Below are 25,595 nucleotides of genomic sequence, written 5' to 3'. Positions count from 1 at the left end.
AGCACCAATTAAGTTAAATGAACTGCACTAGCAGACTCAATCACAAATACAACTGTTTTAAAAATACATAAAGTCATGTTACACTTGTAGTCTATATATAAAGATGTCATTGAAGGACTGGATAGAAACATATGAAATCATTTGTTCGTTTATTCATTAATGTTTTTGAATTAGGTATTCTATACACTATGATGTTTATTCCATTTTCATTCTATTAGATTACATATTTATAAAAATATCCAACTTATTTTTATGGAGAAATTAAATATTTCTGAAAAAGAATCATTTATTACTGCTAACAACCCTGAAGAAACGCTTTCCAATCAACTAGCCTAGCTACTTCAATATCTTCGTTCAGTGCCAGCTTTTGAGCCTTGAGTTTACATGGTTGTGTTCCACAGAACACCACTTCACCCTGTTACATAGGATACAAACAAACATTTTTTTATTAAACATGTTTCTCTTTGATACAGAACATTTTTTCACCTTTCCCAGCAATCACGCAATATATTTAAAATGTAACCTTTAAAAGGCACACACATTTACACTTTCAATTCTTTATTGTCTTAAAATTGTACAGGTCCTTTACAATACAGACTTTTGTTATTTAAATGGCCTCTAAATGTTAATATACAATGAATATCTTCTTCTGAAGGTCAACCATGAGTTACGAGCGAATTCATCGCTATGGTTATGTGAAGCAGTCCTAAGATGCTGAGAGGTCTCAGTGAGTCCTGCACTTGAACACATCAGTGTGGTACAGACTCTCCCTCCCTGGAGCCCAGATGATCTGTGTGGAAAGTGCTTTTGAAGATTGCTCATTAGTTATGGCTGATCTTAAAGTCAGTCAAATTACACTGTTTTTTTTTTTTTTTTGAAACATTAAAGGGCATTTTTTAAAAAATGAACAAGTTTGCTTTAGTAGTCTTCTGAGGCAAACTCACAATTACGATTATCTGCATGCAATGACACTCCTCGGTAATAGTTGGGAAGGATTTATACATTTTATAAAGAACACGCTAAGAGTGGAGGACTCTTGAATTCACAAGAGGACAAATGCTGGTAACAACATGGTAACTATTCAGCTAATGTTTATTAGCAGGCAATTAATGAGGCTAGTCACAAGCCACAGTGCAGGCTCTGCCCTTGGAAAACATCTACTTTGGTCCGAATTTCTAGTTATTTGGGTGGAAACAAAACAAAACCATTTTGATTCAGCCAAGAATTTTAATAAATTTATTGTTCCTAAGATGTAGCCACTTAAAAGGTAAGTGCAGTCCACCAATGAAGTATATTGTTATGTTGATTTTTGTAAAAACAAAAAAGCAAACAAACAAAAAAAACCCAACAACGATGGGCAGCTGTTTTTAGAGTAGTTTATCAGCACTGGAGGACAAATCAAAAATGGGTATGAGATGTAGAGATTTCTTCTGTGGCTATACTTTCTTATTCCATGACACAGCTTTCACTCTGTAAAACTTTGTCCCCAAAGGAACTTTAAATCTGTTTTGTGCCTAAGAAGGAAAGAGAAAAGGAGTCACTGAATGCATGAAACAAATTACAAGTACCCTTCTACCACAGTGCTTACTGCTAGAGTACTGAAGAGGGTGGAGTCTCTACTCTCTACCAAACTGTAAAAGATAGGTTCCTGGCCAAGTGAGGAGAATGAACTAACATTCACTGAGTGTTGGAGGTGGGGAGGATGGTGTAGTTCCCCTCCCCTGTCTACTATAGTCTGGCTATATACCCTGGAAGCCCTGCTATTCACTATGTAGACAAGACTGGCTTCAAATTTGTAGCATCCCTCCTTCCCCTGTCTTACAAAGGCTTGGATAACGTGCCCATATATTCATAGCCCAGGATAACTTGGAACTAAATAGATCCTTCCATCTCTGCCTTGGCTTCAAGTGCTCTGGTTAGAGGTGTACTACCACTCCTGGCTTGTCAGTTTCATTTTAGCCTCCAAATAAAGACTTGAGAGCATTTTTAATTTAATCAATGGTGTAACGTATAAAAATGAGTACAGACCAACTGTACAAATAAAGTTCACTGTTGCTTCTAGTGCTTTCAACATGAGTTACACTGGCTGTTTTCCTTTATAGGTGGATGAACTGTTGGCAATCTACTTCTATCTAAAGATAATAGCAATATTTACTAAGTTTCTGGGTTAAACTCAATTTAATAAAATTCAAGCTCTAGGTGAACAAAAATCAGAAAACACTAGTAACTATTTCCATATACTAAAATCCCTAAGTGCACTATTACAGGGTTACTCTTACCTTTTTGGCTTGACAGTATTCCTTTTCCATTACTTTCCCAAGGACCCAGGGTCTTCTAGATGCACCTGAAGCTAATAAATTGGTAATATAGTTTCAAAGTTCATTCAGGAGAAAAAGAACTTTAGAATCAAAACAGTAATGGTGTTCTCAAAAGAATGTTTAATCACTTTAAAAACCAGTAAAATCCAAATTATTTATTGAAGAAAAATCCAATATATAAATATGTGTGCTTTTTTGAAAATGCTCATTCAAGGAACACTAGTAATCTAAGTAGGAGTGATGAACCAATAACTAACTCAACACTGCCACCTACTGGAGGAACTAATGATACCTGCAGACTTGTGAGTGGCAGAGGTTCAGTGTGTGATGGAACTGTAACCAGTGCCTAGCACAGCAACAGCAACAGCAACACAACTTGGACTCCATGAGCAATTAATAATAAAAACCAAATGAAGTCTAAAAGTGGACTTCCTGTGCAGAAACTGCTAACAGCCGGGACTACAACACCAATGAGAAGACAAGCACTTTGTTTTAAAATTCATTACTTTAGTAGTGTACATTTTCAATTATACATGTTTAGAAAAACATAAGAAATAATAGAAATAAGGTAAAATGTTAACAGGCAAGTCTGAGTAAATATATGGGTTTGCATCATTTTCATCTACAAATGTAAAGAGCTGGGATAAAATTTAGAGACACAAGACACTAGCTTTGATCCCCAAACTGTGAAAAACAAACACCCCTTAAATAAATACAAGGAAACAAGTGAAACAGGAACAAGGCTAGAGGGCAGAAAGATGAACTGGGGCATAGTGCTCCATGACTGGAAACATAGAATTGGATAGGTACAGGGACATGAACCAGGAGTTCTAGATCAACCACAGATGCATGACAGTTTGTAACTAGTATGGGATATATGAGACTGTGTCAAAAATCCAAAAATACACGATAAGAAAAATGCAGCCTATTTCTGAAAACAAATTTATCTTTTCACTTTTCATGGCTATATAACTGCTGTCACACAGACATTCTAAATAGGCCATCCATCAAAAGCCATGACGGGGTAGTCAAGTGACACTGCCCTAGCCCATGGATGGGGTTTGACCATCAAATCATGTGAGGAAACTGATTTCCCTCTTCTTTTCAGGGCCTAGGTCTGGCTGAGACAGAGTACTGGAATTAAAGGCCTGTTCCACCACACTTGGCTTGGGGTAAACTAATTTTCTAAGCAGTTTTACTTAGTCTAAGAATTCCAGAATAGGGCCGGGCGTGGTGGCGCACGCCTTTAATCCCAGCACTTGGGAGGCAGAGGCATTCGGATTTCTGAGTTCGAGGCCAGCCTGGTCTACAGAGTGAGTTCCAGGACAGCCAGGGCTACACAGAGAAACCCTGTCTCGAAAAACCAAAAAAAAAAAAAAAAAAAAAAAAAAATTCCAGAATAGCTATTCTCTTCTCTCTGAACTCTTTAATGAGCTAATAAATAATGGGCGTTGTTACTCAGCATGATGAACAAAGCTCAGTTTCTACAAAATAAAACTCCATAAAACAATAATGATGATGATGATGAATCAATGAACAAATGAACAAGATAGGAAAACAAATCATAAATCGTACAGGAAAGGCACTACTTAAACTACTTATCTGAAAAACACTGGTAAGATCTTTCAGCAAATAAGCATATATTAATTATCAACAAAATGAACATCAAAATTCTGACAGTAATTTTGCAATTACTAGGTTATATCATGTTTGAATATATATGCAGTGTGAGCAGTTGATCTACTGTAGAATATTACAGTCAAATTTATAATTATCAATTAAGTTCATAAAAATATGTAGATAATGTAGATTTCATTTTTAAAATTTTATTATTATTCTTTTTAACTTTTCATTTCCCACCCCTTTCCCTTCTGCCTCTTGCGTTGGCCTGGCTTGCTCCATCCATATATTATCCATATCTTATCTTATTTGTTTGTCATTACGGATGGTTGTAAACCACCATGTGGTTGCTAGGATTTGAACTCATGACCTCCAGAACTGCTGAGCCATCTCTCCAGCCCCAGATTTCATTTTTTAAAAAGGCAGGCTTTCCTAATGACAGCAGGAGGAAATACATGTCTTCCACTCAAGATTAGTACTGGACAAGTGTATGTGCACTTACCTCCCTCACCTGGTTTGAGATCCAGGGCAGGAAGAGACTCTGAGTGCAGAAAATATAAAGTAGGACTAACAGTAAACAACACATAATTGTCGTGCCGCTCATCTAGGATGATGAGAACCAAATCTCCCACCTGAAAACTAAGGAGAAGTAGGTTATTGTCTTAGCATTCGTTAATTACATGCTACAAACTTGAGTTGGCTCACTGTTTGGGGGTTCTATATATACCCACTACTTGTGTGCAGTAGAAAAAAATACCAGTTCAGTTTTTTCCCCAATCTTCCATTTTACACCAAGAAACATTTCTGGAATTTCAATTCTTAAATGTGATACTCTTCATTTCAAAAGAAAAAGCAACTGAATCAAATCATTGTTGTGCCCTTCCCCCAGCCTTGAGCAGGCTGCTCAGGCCTGGCTTGCCACAGGTGCTAGCCCACCTATGGTGGAGTCTTTTGAACTAGGTAAAGTCTACTGTCCTGCCACATCTGCAGCTTTTCTCCAAGACACCATGACCTGCTGAGAGGCTGAACCTGTTCTGACAATATACTGACAAAGCAGCGATCCTGTCATGGTGGGGGATGGGTCCTCCTCACCACCCACCTTTTATAAGCTCAAACTCATAAGTAAACATTGGCCTTGATCAGAAAACTTTGTCTTGCCTTGTTATTTCTCTCACAGCCTTTCCCATCCAAAACCCCATCTTTCCTTTCAGGAACCTAGTAACCCGTGGCTGCTGGCGGCTACACCATGTGCTGAATCTGGCCTTAAAAAGGCTCAATACAGATCTTAAATAGCACAGGAAGAAATATTTATAACTACCTACATGTACACTTAACTAGTGTCTACCTCTCAAACTGTGCTCAAAATCTTTACAGGTTCTGAAGATCAACCTCAGATTTAATTACCAGAGTAATTTTATGTGCTAGGTTCTCCAGCTGACAAAGTCAACTATGAAGCCTTTTTCCCTTTCCTTTCTTAGACACTTGCTATATGGAATAGCCTTTGACTTTGCCTCTTGCCTTCACTTTCTCAGTACTGGGACTACATGTGGATGCCATGAGCAGTCTCGGAAGAGTTTTAAATGCTGCTACAATTATGGTGTAAGCACTGTACACCGACTGAACACCAAAGCCTAATATATTAAAAGGAAGTAAAGGATCTTTTGAAGCAGCAAGATTAATACACTGGTCTCAGTTAGAGAAGATAAACAAGGATATCTGAGATTTGTTAAAACAACAACAACAAAAACCCTAGACAAATCAAACAAAACAAACAAAAATCCTTCAAACCAATTAATAACAAAAATCTACTATACATAAAATAAGGATCTTCTCAAATACTTAATCCAGAAACCAGGTACTGTGATCCACCCCCTTAATCCTAACATTCGAGGAAGCAAGGCAAGAAAATGGTGTATGGCAGGCCAGAATGGGCTACATGGTAAGCCAACCAAGTGTGTCAAGTTCAATAGTTTTTGCACAACAGGGTTCACTGAGCTGCTATGATGCTTTTCTTTATTATTCCAAAGCTCCTGCTAAACAAGCCCGGGGGAGACAACAACTTCTATGAGGTAATTTGGTCCAGGAAAGCTATAATGTTAAACTGTTTGACGAAATTTTCAAATTATACAATGAATTTATAGCACATAAAAACATAAAAAGGAGAAACAAAGCATAGCGACCTAAAATCAAGTTCTTCCAATCTCAAGTGAGGACGAAGAAGCTAAGGGTGGACACTCAGCTGACATATTAGCCAGTGTCAAGAAAAGCTTCCTGGCCTTTTGTGTGAATGACAGAACTCTAATGGGGGTGACTCAGAATACAGTCCCAAAGCTCCAACAGTGAAAAACCTTGCTTTCTAATCATCTTATCATTATGCACAAGGCACTTGGCTCAATGAGCATGGATCTAATAATCATGGTGATTACAACGTATTTTCATTAACAATTTGATGCAAAACACACAAAATAAAAATGAGATACTTACTCTCTAATGGCTATTTTTTCAGAATGCCTTGAAGAGACGGAGGACAAACTCTGAGACATCTGAGACAAAAAAGTGGAATCAATGCATTAGCTGTACACACAGTACCATACTCATCACAAAGTTCCGCTGTTATACATGTTGAATCATGCATTAGCTGCACACACAGTACCATACTCATCACAAAGTTCTGCTGTTATACATGTTTTAATCTGTGTTCAAGGTGAAGAGACCACATGTATGTACATTCACAATTTACATACATTCTTATTTACATTCATCAATTAAACACTGAAATCTAACTAAATCTGTACATTAAATTTCATCCACTCCATTCCAAAGACTATCTTGTCCAAAGGCAAGGAACTGGTAATAGAATTATCTGACTAAGAAGGCCTAATGCCTTTCAGAGATTTGATTAAATTACCCAGAAAAGTGACATATATCCTACCAGTGAAGTTAAGTCATTTTAAACACATGTTCAATTTTATTCAGATATTCTGAAAGCTCACTCTACAAAAAACATCCAAGCTTGGAGAAAAACATGTCGATGCTTCTGTGTAAAGACAGTAAATGTGTGGGAATGCACCCTTCTCTGGACACAGCTGCATGTGCTAGCTCTCTGGGTCACACGGGAGCATCTCTACTTCTCTGGTTCTACTATTCTAGGTGCTAGAAAAAAGCAGTTTTAAAATGTTTCTTGAACCTGACTGCCCTATATGAAAGCAAAAACAACAAAATATTAGTAAAAATCTTAGCCAAAGAGGGCTCATATTCCCTTGGGGACTCTCCATAAAAAAATGTATTAGGTGATGTCATCTGGAATAGGTCACTCTTCTTTAAAGCCTTCTTAATTAGTAATACTACCAGTATAGAACACCTAATTTTAGTTTGTGTAAAGGCAAAGGAATAAAACAGAGGCTGGCAATAAATGATGGCACATGCCTAGCTGGAATCATCACACTCTGAAGGTAGGACTATGCATTCCTTGCCAACTAGAGAGATCCTGTCACAAAACAAACAAACAGAAACAGAAAATAGAGAGGGATGCTTCACTGCTCCTATCTGTTTGTACATTTTGAGACAGGGTCTATGTAGCCCTGGCTGTCCTCGAACTCCCTGTAAACTAGGCTGGCCCTGAACTCATAGACATTTGCCCTCTTCTTTCTGCCTGCTGAGTGCTGGGATTAATGATGTGTGTCACTACACTTGGCTCACTGTTCCTTATTAAAAATAATCAATTGCAGGGGCCAGTGAAATGGCTCAGTTGGTGTCATGGTTTGAATATGCTTGGCCCAGGGAGTGGCACTATTTGGAGGTGTAGCCTTGTTGGAATAGGTGTGTCACTGTGGACGTGGGCTTTAAGACCCTCATCCTAGCTGCCTGGAAGTCAGTACTCTACTAGCAGCTTTCAGATGAAGATGTAGAATTCTCAGCTCCTCTTGCACCATGCCTGCCTGGATGTTCCCATGCTCTCATCTTGATAATGGACTGAACCTCTGAACCTGTAAGCCAGCTCCAATACAATGTTGTCCTTCTAAGAGTTGCCATGGTCATGGTGTCTGTTCACAGCAATAAAACCCTAACTAAAACAGAAGTTGGTACCAGGAGTGGGGTATTGCTATGATAGGCCTGACGATGCTTTTGTTTGGAAGAATGTAGATTTGGGGGTTTTATATTTGGAAAGCAGTGGATATCTTTAAGTGGGGCTTAATTGGCAATTCTAATAGGAATATAAAAAAACTTTGTAACTGAACTGTACAGAACTGGTCCAAGAGGTTACAGTGGAGGATTTCAATATGTGGCCTAGAGATTGGTTTTGTGTGATTTTGGTGAAGAATGAGGTTGATTTTTGCCCTTGTCTGAAGAGTCTAGCTGAGGCTAAGGTAAGCAGATTTATATTAATTACACAGACAAAGGAAATCACAAAAAAGCCCAGCAGAAACTTTTTTCTCTGGTTAAGTCTCATGAAGAGTGTTTTGAACAAGCATAGCAAGTTTAGAAAGGAAAAATATAAAATATATAATAGAAGTCTTTGTTGCATAAACCCTGGTGATCTATATTCATAAATTCAGTCCTTGGGACTATAGTGGAATGAGCCTATGTCAAAATTTGACCTTTTACCTCTCCACACATTGACTGTGATATATGGGTATCTGCATGAAAAGTATTTCTCCTTTTTTTTAAACCACTAAACATAAGCCTGAAACTATGTATCCTTTGAAATATGCAATTATCAGAAAATAACTATTTTAGGTGCTAGAAATTCAATCTGATTTAGGGGGAAATTAAGTAATTGCTCTATTAAAACATGAATGCCTCTAAAGTGGGCTGCTGGAGGAATTAAAAAAAAAAAGACACAAGTCAGGACACAGCCATTTATCTTCACTTTCAAATTTCACCAGAGTAAATATAAATTTTCAAAAGATTACAAAGCACTAACCCACTGAATTAAACATACAAGGGTTATGTGCATAATTATGGAATCCCAAGAAATAGCAGTTCCTTAAAAATAAAGACTATATTTTCTTTTTTTTTTCCTACGTGTCAAAGTAAGGTAGTCAGTCTACTTTGTTAAATTCTTAGTACAGTACACTATTTTCAAGTAAAAAACAAAAACAAAAACAAAAAAAACCAAGATACGGGCACAGGGGTTAAGAGCATTTGCTGCTCTTATGGAGGGTTGGGGTTCAGGTCCAGCATTCATGTGATGGATCCCAACTATCCACCTGCACTCACAAGTTGCACATAAATATATATATGCAGGCAAAACATTCATACACACAAAATAAATCTACAAAAAAGGCAGAACAGGTGATTCTACAATCAATCAAAATAGCAACTCTGACCAGATTCCATCATCACTTGAGAGCCAGTGATGGCCAATGTACAATACGCCTTAACACAAGTATGAATAAACCACACACATTCTGGGTTAGAAAGATGACATAGCAGATTAAAAGCAGGTGCCACCAAGCCTGGTGACCTGAGTTCAATGCCCAGGCACACATGGTGGCAAAAAACTGACTTTGTCCTCTGAATCCATACTGACACTATGATGGCATACATGCTCCATTCTCTTATTAGTAAGTGTAAAAACAAAATTAGGAAAGGATATATATCCTTAGGTACATGATGTCTATACCAAAATACAAAAGTTTTTAAAAAGAGACATAACCAAAAGAACTCACCAGTCTTTGATTTAACCGCTTATTTTCTTCTTCTTTCAACTGCAATGTCTACAGGGAAAAAACAGACCTGTGGTTTATTCTGGGATGATTAGCAAGGTTCTCATCTTCAAATAGAGAACATGACTAGAGAGTCTATTGTAACTGTTCTCATCACTAACCATTTTAAGTTTTCAAATCTTGTCATTAGCTGTGTAATTTATAAACACACAATAAATGCTGCATTTATCCCACCCAAATTTGCTAGTTCAGAGGTACAACCTGCATTTGCAACATATTGTTACAACTTGTCTGATCCTAAGGTGTTAAACACAAAACAGGAAGAGAATGGCTAATACATTTGAGTTAAACTGGACAGTTTGTCTCTGGATTATTTTCTAAACTGGTATACAACAAAGACACTGGTAAAAATAGTCATGAGTAGGTGAATGAAACTAGCCATTGAGGGTTCATTCTGTTTTCAAAGTACTTTTAATTCGTAAAAATTGCCAAATACTTACCTTTTTATTTTTGGTGTATTTGTGTGATCCATGTATGTTTCTGTGGGTGGATGTACACAATTCTTATGCAACTGAAGGTTCTTTCCTTATTTCAATTAATATTATTAAAAATTTCATTACTGCAATCTTAATATTTTTATATTCTTGCTCATTTGTAAAAAAATCTACTTTTTAAAAAAATAAACATATTGAAATTCTTACTGATATTATATTGCTGTTTTCTGAGCTGTTATTGGGTAAAATTTTATAAAAATAAGTCCTTTTTGCTATTGGGTAAAATTTTATAAAAATAAGTCCTTTTTGCTTTCTGGAGATGTCAATCACTGAAAAAGTTACATAGTGAGACCTGATCCTACAATTATTCAGCTACTAGGAACACCAATGACAGGCCCTCTCAAATTAATCATAAATTCTTAATTCATAAATGCAAGTCAAAATGCAATGTCTTTAAAACAAAAGGCATATAAATGTTTTCCCCAGAGTCATCACATAAAGCAAGTACTTCACAGAGAGTCTGCTCACCCGTTCTAGGAGCATGATCCTCTGCTTCTCTTCAGATAACATGTTTTCTCTAAAAGTGAAAGAATGGTTGTTTTTAAGGTTTAAGCATTTTCACAGAATGTACACTCTGAATTGTACATTCATCAACAAGATTTTAGAAGCTTAGCTGGGCATGGTGGCTAATCCCAGCACTTGGGAAGCAGAGGCAGGCAGATCTCTGAGTTTGAGCCCAGACTCGATAACTTTGATAAAGAGCCTGTACTAATTTTCAAAGGTAGCCTATATTTATCAGAACAGCTGATACTCTGTGTTCAGACTTAGACACTTGTTGAGACTATAAATAAAACTTTGTTTTTACCTAGAGGTAATTTTTACAAAATTCATACTTTCTCAGATAGTAAACACTTTTCCATAATTAATTCTGAAAGAAATGTATGAGGTTATATAGCTCTCTCAGAATATTATATTGATTATACTTGGTTTTAGATCCTTGTTTACTCTAGAATAGTCCAATTTCTACTTATATACCAGTGTTCATACATATGTATCCTTCTTAGAGGCATCAATAGCTATACATCTGAATAAAGATGTGTTAAAATTTCCAATTGTACAAACTCATCTTTTTGTTATTAACAAACGTTGGGAAAATTGATTGTCATTTTTAATTTTTTTTTGGTGTGGTTGTGTGGTCTATGCATGTGTTTGTATATATGTATACACATGTGTGAAAACCAGGTCAACATCAGGAGTCTTCGTTGAGACTGCTTGCTACCTTTTTTGAGTTTTCTCACTGACCCTAGAGCTCATTAATTCTTCTAGAATAGCTGGAGAATGAGCTCTGAAGATCTGCTTGCCTCTGGCCCCCACCCCACCAATATCAGGTTGAAGATATTAGATGCGTGTCATACTTTATACCTTATACTGGGCTTCCTATATTGTTTTGTTTTAACTGCCTCTCCTGTACATAGAAGACAGCTGGGTTTATTTCCCTCCAGAGGTCACTTTTTCACTCTGGATTAATTTCTGTCATTTATGAATTTTAATTTACCACATTCTCTTAACATGTTTCTACACTGCCTTTTAAAACTACTTTTATATGGGCTAAGAACAATTAGTAAAGTTAAAAATACCTCCTTTCTTTAGAATTTTATAATTTAATGGAATAGCAGTACTTTTTCTTTTTTTTTTTTTAATGTTGAGCAGGCCTCAGCTAAATTGCTTTGAGTTCATTGTTACCCAAAGAGAGCTTTAACTTGTGATCCTCCTGTTGGGATTATAGACCAACGACACCCGTGTCAAGCCCTGCTGAATATAAAAGCCTCTGATGAACTGAATGGAAAATAAGCCTACTTACTGGACAGACATCATGCTTGTCTCCATCGCTGAATCCGTTCTTCCTTCCTCTGCCGTCTCCAGGACTGATCTCTCTGGCTCACCTGGGAGCTCAGGTGCACAAGCACCATAAAGCTCTGGGGCTGCAGCCACAGGGGCCGAGGAAAGAAAACTGCTAGTGCGTAGCTTACTCACTTCCTCTTCAAGCTTCTTCTTCTCTTCAAGCAAACGAGCTCGGTCCTCAGAGAGCGACTCTATCAAATCTATGACCCCAAATTCAAAGACACATTACATGCTGAAAACACTTCAAAGTATTTTTAAAATCATATTAAGACAACACTAACCTTTATCCCGCTCTTGCTGCTGCATTGTACTTTTTAGCTTATCACTAAGATCATTTATTATGTTTTCTTTCCTCATTTTCTCTCTTGTTAAGACTGTGTTAAAGTTGGTCTGAAACAACAGTAATAATAGTCAATCAACTGCATACACTTAGGAGACAATGCTATGGAAATAAGACTGTAATGTATCTTTTCTGAGGTACCTTTATGGAGTCACATGACTAAGCAAATGGTACGTATTCCAGGAAAGGTGACTATTTTCCTTGTTTGAACTCAGTACTTGAAAACAAAATTTTCTCCTTGTTTATACTGTCAGAAAGGCAAACGCCTGAGATTTTAGAGAAGGAAGTTAAATGATTAACAGTGCTGTTAATAGAGTGCTGTTGGATACACGACTTTTTCTTTGGGAAACTTTCGTCTGAAATCTTTGATCTTTGGCTAGCTCTTGATTACCATACTAGTATGTGATTATCTTCCTCTTATTTGAACATGTGCAATGCCCTCCGGGCCTCTATAGCGACGACACTTATTACTCCCCAGGTTTCACCCACTGCATGAAGTTCACATATTCAATTGCCTAGGGGGATCTGACAGATAACTGGCAATTTTAATTGCATTTTAATTAACAAAGAAGATTAAATTTGTTAAACATTTCATTTATACTCATTAAACATATCCATTCATTAAAATATAACAAATACTTACATGAGAAAATGATCTAACATGATTCTTTAATTTGCTTAGCATTTACCCAAAACCTTTTAGAAATCCGTAAATGGCAACAGACAGATTTAACAGGAAAATCATTTGACAGTTTCAGACAAAATCTAACAACAAAGAACAAAGTAAAAGTTTCAGGCTACCAAGAATATTTGAAGAGCCCTAGAATTTGAAAAAAACCTTTTTTTTTTTGCAGAAAAAAAGGGGGAATGTTACCAATGCAGCTTACTACTAGGTAATTTCTGTTTACAAATAGAAAATTAGCACATGTAAAAGTACATTAACCATTGATTATCTTCATGAACTATGCTATTTCTGTAATATGAATGGATTAAGATAATCACAAATTTTTGTTTTGTTTTTAGAGACAGGATTTCTATGTATAGCCCTGGCTGCCCTGGAACTCACTCTGTAGACCAGGTTGGCCTTGAACTAGAAATCCGCTTGCATATGCCTCCACTGCCTGGCGATAATCACAATTTACAATAAGCAAACTGGAGCTTTAGGATAACTCAGAGAGTTTTTAGCTTCCGAGTTTTGAATTCTTAAAGTTAATTCAGATCCTAATTCATTATGGGAATCTGAAATTGGGTACGTTTTTATAAAAGACCACAGTGAGAATTGCAGAGAAAAAGCCCAATTACATGTGAACTAAGTTGTGCCAAGGACGTTGCAATTCTCAAAAGCAGATTTCAGGTCTATGTGAATTGATAATTCATACATAAACTGCTAACTACATTCCTGTGACACTGTTACAAGTTTTCTTTTTAAAATAAATGCATTTATTATGGAAAAGATCAAACATTAAGAAGGTCAAATAAGGGCTGGAGAGATGGCTCAGTGGTTAAGAACACTGACTGCTCTTCCGAAGGTCCTGAGTTCAAATCCCAGCAACCACATGGTGGCTCACAACCATCTGAAATGAGATCTGACGCCCTTTTCTGGTGTGTCTGAAGACAGCTACAGTGTGCTTAGTCATAATAATAAAAAAATCTTAAAAAAAAAGAAGAAGGTCAAATAATGGAAGCAAGAACCATCAACTGCAGAGAACGAGCTCAGCTAGTTTCTATCAGGTTTCCTCAGATCTCAAACACACCTGCTGCTCAGCAATCAAAGAGGTTCTGACATTTTGCATTTCTTCATTCTTTCTTTTCTCTTGTTCTTCAAGTTGTTCCAGAAACTTAGCTTTTTCTTCTTGAAGTTTCTCTTGAAGTTCCGCAACTAAGCTTGAAGAATCTTCTCTGGCTGACTCAAATGCAGGACTTAAAAATTGAAAAGACACTTTTAATAAACCAGTAACAGATGATCAAATATATATCAAATATCATACTTAGGTTATTTACCTCCCAGAAACCCAAGATAATGAGAAATGAATTTCTGTATTCATGAAGCCTGTCTTTCTGACTGAAGGTAAACAATGAAGTATGTAATATCTGAAGTGACATGACTGATGACAGCAACAAATGTGGCATAATCAGGGCTTCCATTTGCACCTATGAAACCAATATACTTGTTGGGCACTTCAATATTCATCTTTTCTATCCCTATAAATTGAAGAGGAAACACATACCTGGTGACTTCTTAGAGACAGTTTTGCTTTCCATAAAATAGATTTTGGCTTAATTTGATGCCTAGTGGTAAATAATACGAAGCTAAAAAATGAATTCTCCATACAAGAAAATCTATGTATTCTTAAACTGATTCACTTTAGTCAAAACTCGGCATCTTCTAGGCGAGGAAGCAGAGATGAGAATGGCCAAGTGAAGCACAGCAAACCCGGTGAATGATGACACACTGGCTAGTAATCTTAAATCTTTTTTATTTTCTTATTGGTTATTTACTTACATTTCAAATGCTGTCCCCCCTTCTAGGTCTCCCAACTTCAACACCCCATCAAATCCCTCCTGCCCTTTGCATCTATGAGGGTGTACCCCCTCTTAGCCATCCACTCCCACCTCGCCACTCTAGCATTCCTCTACTCTGGGGCATCAAGCCTCTACATGACCAAGGGCCTCCAATCCACAAAACAGAAATAGAAGGAACACTTTCTATTTCATTCTATAAAGCCTAAGCTGATACCTAAATCACAAAGACCCAACAAAGAATTTCAGACCAATTTCACTTGAATACTGATGGAAAAATTCTCAATGAACAAATGGAATCCAAGAACACATCAAAGTGATCATTCACCACGACCAAGTAGGCTTTATTCCAGGGATGCAAGGATAGTAATCCATTAATGTAGTCCACTACATAAACAAACTCAAAAGAAAAGAAAAAAAGAAAAGAAAAACCACATGATCATTTCATTAGATGCTGAAAAACCATTTGAGAAAATTCAATATCCCTTCATGTTAAAAGTCTTGGAAAGATCAGGAATTCAAGGCCCATACCTGATCATAAGAAAAGCAATATACAGCAAACCAGTAGCCAACATCATACTAAATGGAGAGAATCTTGAAGCAATCTCACTAAAATTAGGGACTAGACAAGGCTGTCCTCTCTCTCCCTATCTAATTGATAGAGTACTCAAAGTTCTAGCTAGAGCAATCAGACAATAATAGGTGATCAAAGGGATTACAAATTGGAAAGAAGAAGTCAAAATATCACTATTTACAGACGATATGATAGTATACTTAAGTGACCCCAAAAATTCCACTAGAGAACTAGAACTCCTAAACCTGATAAACAACTTCAGCAAAGTGGGTGGATGTAAAATTAACTGAGACAAATCTTTTATATATATGATAAACAAGATGAGAAAGAAATTAGGGAAACACCACCATTCAGTCACAATATAAAATATCTTGGTGTGACTCTAAGCAAGCAAGTAAAAGATCTGTATGACAAGAACTTTGGGTCTCTGAAGAAAGAAATCGAAGATGGAAAGATCTCCCATGCTTATGGATTGGCAAGATTAACAGTAAAAAAATGGCCACCTTATCAAAACCAATCTACAGATTCAACACAATCCCCATCAAAATTCCAACTCAATTCTTCACAATGATAGAGCAATTCTCAAATTCATCTAGCATAACAAAATCTCAGGATAGCAGAAAAAGTATTCTCAACAATAAAAGAACTGGGAGAATCACCATCCCTGACCTCAAGCTGAACTACAGAGCAATAGTGATAAACAAACAGGTAGAACAATGGAATAAAATTGAAGACCCAGAAAAAAACCTACAGCTATGGTCACTTGATCATTGACAAAGCTGCCAAAACCATCCAGAGGAAAAAAGATAGCATTTTCAACAAATGATGCTGGTTCAACTGGTGGTCAGCATGTAATCTTAGATCTTAATTTGCTTTCAACCTTTCAAAGATTCCAAAAATATTGCCTTTGAAGTATTGAGCCAAACCAAGCATGGTGGTTCATGCCAGCACTGCAAGTTTTCTTACTCATAGCAGCGGTGGGCTTCACATAGTGTCAGGTGAGCCTGAGCCACATGGCAAGGCTCTTGTCTCAATCTCAATTAGAGGCTGTTGTGTTTCTATTAGAAAATAAACTTTCAGTGTGCATTTGGTTGATTGTAAAAGACACTGGAATGCTTTTGGAAGAGAGGTGAAAATTATAAAGAGGGTCAGTTAAAGTTTATGGGTTTTATGCTCATGCCTCGTTTTCTGTTATAATTATGGTGGCAATGTGCAATTACTACTATAGCAACGGAAATTATGTACAAGATCACTGGGAATCTTTTACCCATACACCCAAATTTACAGATAAAGCTAACCCAAACTTGAACACTCAGATAAATATTCCTCCTTAATTAAGCACTTAAGTCTGATTTATGAGTGCAAACGGGTTGTGATCTTCCAACACTGCATTAAAAGATGAAGGGTCTATTTTGTTTCTTCTTGGGGCTGAAAGAAAGTTGCTGTGCAAGTTTAAGTTTTATCAAAGCTAGTATGCAGAGCTGCATACAGAAAGTGCTAATGAGAAACACAAAGGACTCAGGACTGTAACAATGAATAAAACTAGGCATAGGCAGGGCTGAGAGGTAATCCTAATTAACAGTTAACAAAGAACTACCAGTGCAGCTGGAGGGTACATAGCAGTAATTTAGAATATAGAAAGTCATAGCCAGATTAGATAATCAAGGGGAGCATTGTATGGAATGTACTGAAGTGGGGCTACAACTGGCAACAGTCACAAATTCAAATTTTACTGTAGACAAAATGCTTTCTGAATGATGCTATATTGAAGGAAAAGAACATGTAGCAAATAAGTAGAGGAGGTTTGTATTGCTAAGAATGAAACAGTATCATTCAAATTGCCTGACTGAGGGTGTGTGTGCACAAGGGCAAATACCTATCATTTCTAAATTGTTTCTTAAATCTATGTATCACTGTGTATCACCTTTATTGTTGAATAAATGCTGGACTGAGATGTCAATGGTAGAGGAGAGAGTTGTAGTCAAGCAAGCTATCACACCCAGTCTCTCTGAAAAGTGCCTATGATCCCCTGAACCAAAAAGTGATTAGTACAGGTATACTGCACAATGAGGAAAAGGCTAACGGGGTAAACAATAAAGCCTAAGACCTCTTGAGATGGAAGAGTTAACTAACACAGTAATGAAACAGTAACAGTTGCCATAATAACCAACTTTTGTTCCGTTTTCTTTTTCTAAACTACCATTTCCCGGCTTTGGGGAAGCAAAAAGTTGTGAAATGGCAAAGGAGTAGTAGTGGTGATATAAAGGGGCACATTGAAATTCAAACTTAAATGCATACTGGCTAAGATTAAGTGGTTCTGTTTAAGTGCAACCAGACTGAGCTTAGTTATAAGCTAACTAGTTATAACCTAGTGGTAAAGTAAAAACACATGGAGATCAGAGCATTCCACAACAACTTTTATGAAAGGACCAATGAAGGTAGGGCTTTGGGGCACGTCTCAGATGCCTTTTTAAAGACTAAAGATCTTCTATGCCATACAGCACAGGAGTCTTCTTTTTCAAAGGGATGCAGTTCCACTCTCAAAACTCGGATTCTTTACAAGATTCTGGAGCAGAATTCAGTTGCTTCCAGACCTACTGTGACTTTCGAACCAGGTATCCAAGTAAGTTAAAAATGTAACCAAAGAGGTTTGCATTCACCAATTATTCAAATTTATTTTGGCAAAAACATGGCAAGATAAGGTGGAGGATGCACCCAATGTGGTAGACATAAGCTATTAGTACAGGAACAAGAACTCAAATCTTCTGTTATGGTACAGACAATAAAAGTGTTAACCTAATGGTCTCTGTTCTAGTCAGATTTTCAAAAGCAGTCACTGAAAACAAAAACAAGAATGTGCATGGCACATTGCAATAAAGCTGTTATCAGAAGCCCCCACACCTGCAGGATCAATATCTCAAGTCATACAAGGGATGCCTGGCAGCAAAGGTATTATGAACTCTTTATATACTGCTTCTATACACAAATATCTAAGGCAAAGATTAACATACAAATTAGGCAAAGAAAGTAATATAGTCTTGTAATAAAATATAAATGTGCCCTCTCAAGATATCCTATCAGAGTAAACTCACTCTACAAGTCAGGAGAGGTAGGAACATCGACCTGGTGAGATGAAATAAGGTAAATGGTAGTAAGTAGCCACTGTGTTAAAAAGCAAGGGCACTTTCCTTCCACATTAGAAGAGGAATCATGTGCCATAATGCTCCTGAAATTAAGGAAAAGATGGGGAAGCTGGGGGGGGGGGCGGTGCTTGTATGTAACAGGAGAGACAATACACATGTTATAAAGATGGACAGATTCCTAGATTCCAGCTCATGGATCCATGCCATAAATAAATCATCTGCAAATTTTATTAGAATCTGTTCAGCAGGCATTAAATGTCTGGCTTTGAATCTTGATTAGAAGCTGACCTTGCTGCACAGATGTCACAGTAGTTTACTGTCAATGACAAAAGGTTTTTATACTTCATTGTCTTTGAAGAATTGTGTAGTTAATGCTCCCCTCCTCCAGGTCGAGTTGCCAGAGATGCTTGTCTTCCTCCTATTCTGGACATCATACTGATCTAACACACTTAATGGCGATGGCTGGCTAAACCTGAGTTGTAGGGTGAATTTACAATTATAAGATATCTTGATTGGGCAAGACATATGCAGGCCTTGTACAAAGGCTATGGATATTCGGGGTTAGTCAGCAGTGTCTGGATTCCCTCCGAAAGGGAAAAGGTATTGCTGTGCAGGCCTCTTTTTTTTTTTTTTTAAAGGTTTATTATTATATAAGTACACTGAGGCTGACTTCAGACACACCAGAAGAGTGTGTCAGATCTCAATACAGATGGTTGTGAGCCACCATGTGGTTGCTGGGATTTGAACTGAGAACCTTTGGAAGAGCAGTCAGTGCTCTTACCCACTGAGCCATTACTCCAGGCCCCTGGGCAAGCCTCTGAATCTTGGAAGTAACACATCCCTGCCTAAGTATGTTGTTTTGGGCCATTTACAAAAAACATTTACCAAGGCTGTCTACTTGTTCAGTGAACAAAGCAAAATCCACTCTTTTATAAGGTCTAGATTAGCATATAAGCTTCTTTAACCCTTAGACCACACACCCGAGTAGATATTTGAAGTGTGACTAACAGAAATGAACAATACATAGAAATCTGCAGCATGCTGTAGGAAAATCATAATTAAGACCCTATAGACAGGGAATCAGTATTTTCCTTTTGCCAAGTTTATCATCAAGTGCTCTACTTGTTCCCTGTAAAGACTAAAAACCTTACTACAATCTCCTAAATTACTATGAGAGACCATGGCTGTTTTGCATAAAGTACTGTCTATATTAGTTACTTTTCTGTTGCTGTGATAAAGCACCCTGAGCAGGGCAACTTAAGGAATACTTTACTTTAGATTCATAGTATAAGAGGGCCATTTTGCATGGATGAGGTAAAGTCCAAATGCAGTAGAGCTGTGAGCCTAAGACCATTTTGCGACAATTCTTCCAGTTATGTCACAATAGCAGAACTCGAAATTGGTACAAATATTATTCCAAAGAAAAGCAACAGACATTTTGCCTACGCTTATTTAGAAGTGATTTACTTCTACAGGAAGCAATTCTTGAGAGTGAGACTGCCCTGTGGGTAGAGTACTTGCCACACAAGCATGCTGACTTAGGCTGGAACTCCCCAGAAACTATATAAAACCAAGTGTGGTAGCATACCTCTGTAATCCAAGCATACTACTGGTAACATGAGAAGCAGAAATATAAGAATCTTTGGAGGCTTGCAGGATAACTATTCTGAGTATTCAGCAGTGAATGTTAATAAGAGGCTTGTGTCAAACAAAGTGGAAATCAAGGCTGTCCTTTGATATCTACATGTGGCATAATACATGTATGACCCTTTCCCCAAGCATTTTTAAAATTATGCTATTAATTGGCCATTGAGCCCAGTGAACCAATAAGTAAAACTGTTATCTGCTATATAGCTGGTTTAATTTCATACTGTCTAGTAGAATAAGGACATAAAGAAACTATTAATACATCACAGTTTCCCTGGGATGACTCTGGGCACACTACCATGTCTAGTAATAGAGGGGACAAAAAGGAAACTAATGAAAAACTATACCTCCTAAGAGTAGAATTATAGCTCAGTGGTGTACTTGCCTAGCATGTACAAAACTCTGGGTTTAGATACTTTTTAAAAAGTTAAATTAAAAACTTTTTGGCAACTGTATTATAGAAGTAAATGGTAGTCTCCTTACAAAGATTTGGGTGCCTGTCAGGAAAAGTGACCACCAGACAAAGAACCGGCTAAGATAATGAATGGAGTAGATAATAGAAGGAAGCTGCATGCATATATATTATTTACTCTTGCAACTGATAATATATATATCAGTTGCAAGAGTAATTACAGCAATAAAGGCTAGTAATTAAGTCTACCCACCCTACAGCATTTATTTTTTAATGGCGTTTTGTAAGTTTTTTTTTTAATGCTTCCTAAGGCTTTACAATTCCTTCTTCTACTCCTACACTTTATGAAGGTAAAACAGTGGTAGTTATGCTTGATTTTCTTTTCAGCTTCTAACCTACAGAATGGCAGTGATTTGAACAAAACAAAAAGGGGACAAATGTTCTATCAAGGAAGGATACAAGAACAGCAATTTGAGTCTTACCTTTGAAAACAGAGAGGGTAAGGAAATCTCAGGCATATGTGGGACAAACGTTGCATCATGTGAAACAAATGATATTATTTGAAGTGTTTTTATTTAGGCATTCCATATGAATAAAGAAATACCGACATCTGACTACTAAGTTTAAAACAGGGTACAATGCTAGACTGTGCTCCCCCACAACACTGCTACCAGCTCTTTTGCAATCTTATACATACTTCAAGGCAGAGATTCTACATTTCCCCAAATCCCTTGGAGAGCTTCAAATATGCAATAAAAGAACACCTGCAAGGTTTGGGAGACAAGAGAGCTCCGCCCTATTCTCCAGAAGTGGTTGTAGCCGGTCGTCTCACAAAAACTTCCTCACCCGGAACTGAGAACTACTCATTTTATGTTGTAGATTAAGCCAGTATTTGCTGCTTTTAAGAGGTTCTTGAGTACTGTGGCAGCTTCCCAGTGAGCCATGGAGAATCAACTTTGGTGCATACTTCAGAGGATGTCTTGATATTTCACTTAGAGCTTGATAAAGTCTCACTAAACTTTAGTCAGTCTCTTTTTGGCCCTTTAGACTCCAGCCTTGACAACTGTTCTTGTCAAGCTTGTATTGCTCAGCTGTAGCATGAAGTTTGTAAGTTAGTTTGGAGAAAATTTCCCACTCCTACAATCTGATCTCTTTCAATACTGGATCAAATTTTTCATCTCTTACTCTTGGTTTCTTATCACTCTTCCTTGCTATCAACAAGCACCTTGGAAGGTCAGCTGGAAAGGCTAAAATTTCCTTTCGTTTGATTGCGTTGTCTTTATAAGGCTGATCTCCTGATCCTGACCCTGTGACCTAGAATAAACGTGAACTGGTGCATGCTGTACTAAGAACAAAACTCGGTGTTACAGCATAGCCACTGCAATAATTCCTGAATATATCCTGCTATTACCACTTTACCATCCAGTTCTTTAATGAGCTTTTTCAGTCATTACAGTGTTTTGACATTTTGTCTTCAAGTTCTATTTCCACAAGGCTCTCACCTCCCACAAATACAAAAAGAGCTATTTTAAAATCAGCATTACAACACCGGCAGAAACATACACATATATGCACGCACAATACAATATTCACGCTGAGAACTAATGGTAGGACTAAACAATAGATTTACCACACTGTGTAAAATCCTACCACAAAATGAAAATACCAAACCCATCTGTGGTAACAAAACAGCAACAACAACAAAATCAGACATTACAAAATTTAAGTAAAAAACACACAAGCAAAAAGTATGGAATTTAAAAACATTAGCTTTCCAACCAGAGAAAACAAAAATGAAATTGTAGTATCAAGAAAGCAATAGTGAGGACCATTCTGTATATTCCCATCGACATAACCCTAAAAAATATACGAAAAGAAAAGCAATTTCAACTGAAAAATTTAGTAAAGGTACAAATCACGTGTTTCAAAACATTTTTCTGAAAATGATTTGTTGTTTTCTTTTTAAGGCAAAGTCTAGCCTAAAACTAATTCACTCTGTAGCCCAGGCTTGGCTCCACAGCAATCCTCCTGCCTCAGCCTCCCAAGTACTTGGATTACAGGTATAAGCTATCACACCTAGCTCCAGCAATAATAAATTTACATAATGCTATTTTTATGTAAGAAATATTATTCTAAGGTAAAATTTTTTCACTTTTTGAAAATATCCCAGAAAATATCCTAGAAAATCAACCAATCAAGGTATTATAATTAACACATACATCTGAAATAGTAAATTACATTCCAAACTTAATACTTACCTTTTGGCTATTTGATTCTCAAGATGCTTAACTTTTTCTAATAACTCTTTCTCAACAAGTTCTCTCTCCAACTTAAATTCATCTAGTGCAGTTTGAACAGCTTTGTTTTTTTCAAAATTAAGCTCCTGAATTAACTGTTCTTTGTCTTGCGCGTGGTTCATGACCAATTTCTCCTTGTCTTTCTCAAGGTTCTGGATAAGTGCTTCATACTTCTCTTCTTGTTGGGTTATTTTTTCATCTTTTTGTTTTTCAAGAGCACTCAATTCTGAGTTCAACTTAGTCTGCAATTCAACTATTTGTTCTTTCAGGTTTTTTTCTATTTCAAACGCTTGGTGATGTAAAGATGTAACATTGTCTAATTCAGCCTTAAGTCTATTAGATTCTTCTTCATGTCTACTGATTAACTCTGAAATGCACTGATCTTTTTCAATTGTCATTAAAGCTCTTAACTCTGACAAACCCACCTGGTAACTCTCATTATTATCATGAATTTTTTGGTTTAGTTTACTTATTTCTGTTCTTAAATTTTCAGTCTCTTGTTCAAGTAAAGACTTCAGCATTTCCTTCTGCTGTGCTCTGCTCTCTTCCAACAAGAGCTTTACCTCATCTGTCTCTGCTTCCTTTAGTGCAAGTTCAACCTCTAACTTACATCTCATGTCTGACAAGTCAGAAACTTTGAGTTTCAGCTCCTGCAGCTGTTGCTCTTTTTCCTGAATGGTTGAGGCATGAGATTCTAGCATCTGGTCAATTCTTTGCTGATTTTCTTTTTTTAATTTCTCCAAAGACACATTGTGGTCTGTCATAACTTTCTCAAACTCCTGTGTGTGCCTGATGTGCAGTGTGTCCTCTAATTCCTTCAGGTGATTTTGTTCTAAGCACTGAAATTCAGCTCTCAATGACTCTATTTTTTCATCATGCAGCTTTTTCAGGTCTTCTAACACCATCTCTCGTGACTGCTTCAGTTCTTTAATTTCACAATTTTGAGTATGCATTATATTTTCCATCTCTAACAACTTCTGATCCTTTTCTTGCTGCACACAGACAATAGCATCCTTTTCATGTTTAATCGAAGTGAATTCATTGTCTTTATTTTGTAAAGCCTCTTCAAGGGATACTAAATCTTCTTTCAATTTTAAAATTTTATTTACATTTTCTTCACTGTCTTTTGCTAGAGCATCAAGTCTACATTCATACTCAATTTTTAAAGATTGGAGTTCTTGCTGATGCTTTTCCTTTAGTGTTATTTCTAGAGAACATTTTACTTTTTCAATAATATTTCTTATTTCTACAGCTGTACATTTTAAATAATTTGCTAAGTCACACTGTTCTTTTTGTACAAATGTTCTGAAATGGCACAGATCGTCCTTGATGGTTTGTATACTGCTGTGAGAGTCTTGTGCAGCAGCTCTGCATTTCTCTAGCTGGACATGTAGAGCAGCCCGATCCCCAAAGCCCTCGTTTCCACGAGTACTTGTGTCTTGCATACGCCTACTATCTATTGCATTGATGACTGAAGAGTAAAGTGACTCCACCATCATTTCTGGACTTTGTGGATCACTTATAGGGTTTGGAGACGATAAGTTTTCTTCTATCACAAACTCATTCACAGCAGACATAAAGTCAGACTCGGGGCTTTCTGCTAATGAATCCAAGTCTATAGAAGCTTGGTGAACAGTTTGTTCTGTGTTTGGATGGGAGATGGTTTCAAAATCAAATGTATGAGCATCGATACTATCTGGAGATAATTCTTCTAAGGGACACACTGCCGGACATAAGGTATCCTGAACAGTTAGTGGAGGAGGAGTTTTTGGTGAGGTAGTAGTTGTAATGCCTGTTGTACTTTCTATTCTTGGAGAAGCAGCTGACTGTGGGGATGCCTGACTTGTGGATACCTGAAACACAGAGTTAAAGTCTTAAAAATCTGTAACAGTGCAAACATCTTATATTAATAAAAATATTTAAAACAACTAATTTGCCTTTTGTTCATTTAGGAGATCTGTAATAGTCTGTGACATTTCATCCAAACTTTGTGCTGCTTTTACCAAATTATGTAGGGCAAGTACATGCTGGTGTAGAGGTTCAAAGTCACAAAGTACGGGAACCCTGAAAAAGAATGATAGATTTTTTAGTTTCTAACAAACTGCAAACAAATTGTTTCATTCTCTTAAAAACAATGAACAGCAAAGTCAGTCCTTCTTAAGCAAGGAGAAGCAAAGTGAAAGAAGCTTGTATACTCACTAAAAAACAAAACAACAACAAAAACAGTATAACAAGCTAGGGAAGCCATAAGAAAGCAAATCATAACTGTCATCATTTTAAGATCAAGTCAAAAGTATTCATGGCTGTTACCTGAGGAATGGCTGCACTTCTGAAGGACAAAATGATTGAAGAAACTGTAAATCTTTTAATGATATATCTGGAAGTTCACAGTCAAATTTTCGAGGCTTCTGAGTCTATAAATGGAAAAAAAACTTTACCAATACAAAGGATGAATTTATGATTTCTTGAGATAATTAAATCCACTATAAGAGACTGACAAAAACATGTCAAATGCTCTCTTCACAATTAAGAGAGAACACTAATAGACTTAAGCGAAAGACCATGCAAATATGCCAGGGCACACTAGTCTGGGAACTGAGCTTCTTGGTGGTAACTAACATACTTGTTCTTTCCTTTTTGTCTTAGCACCATTTGACAG

The 25,595-nt window shown here is 36.9% G+C and overlaps 1 protein-coding gene across 3 annotated transcripts in view; it reads right to left on the bottom strand.

Moving 5' to 3' along the window:
* Positions 1-830: 830 nt before the first annotated feature.
* Positions 831-25,595, bottom strand: part of Rb1cc1 (RB1 inducible coiled-coil 1) — a 61,274-nt gene continuing 36,509 nt past the window's right edge. The window contains exons 13-24 of one of the 3 annotated variants that reach the window (XM_021181217.3): positions 25,247-25,350; positions 24,874-25,000; positions 22,898-24,789; positions 14,098-14,263; positions 12,285-12,393; positions 11,963-12,203; positions 10,630-10,678; positions 9,611-9,658; positions 6,423-6,481; positions 4,441-4,577; positions 2,280-2,350; positions 831-1,514 (exon numbers count right to left, since the gene is read on the bottom strand). In XM_021181217.3, the coding sequence (XP_021036876.2) occupies positions 1,437-1,514; positions 2,280-2,350; positions 4,441-4,577; positions 6,423-6,481; positions 9,611-9,658; positions 10,630-10,678; positions 11,963-12,203; positions 12,285-12,393; positions 14,098-14,263; positions 22,898-24,789; positions 24,874-25,000; positions 25,247-25,350 (3,081 nt within the window). In that variant the 3' untranslated portion in view covers positions 831-1,436. The other 2 variants (XM_021181334.3, XM_085835476.1) reach the window with 2 other exon arrangements.

Source organism: Mus caroli, unplaced genomic scaffold, assembly GCF_978045245.1.
Source record: "Mus caroli unplaced genomic scaffold, Mus_caroli_1 scaffold_1, whole genome shotgun sequence".
NCBI lineage: Eukaryota > Metazoa > Chordata > Mammalia > Rodentia > Muridae > Mus > Mus caroli.
The sequence above is the reverse complement of the archived record's forward strand: the minus strand, read 5'-3'. Positions and strand labels throughout refer to the sequence as shown.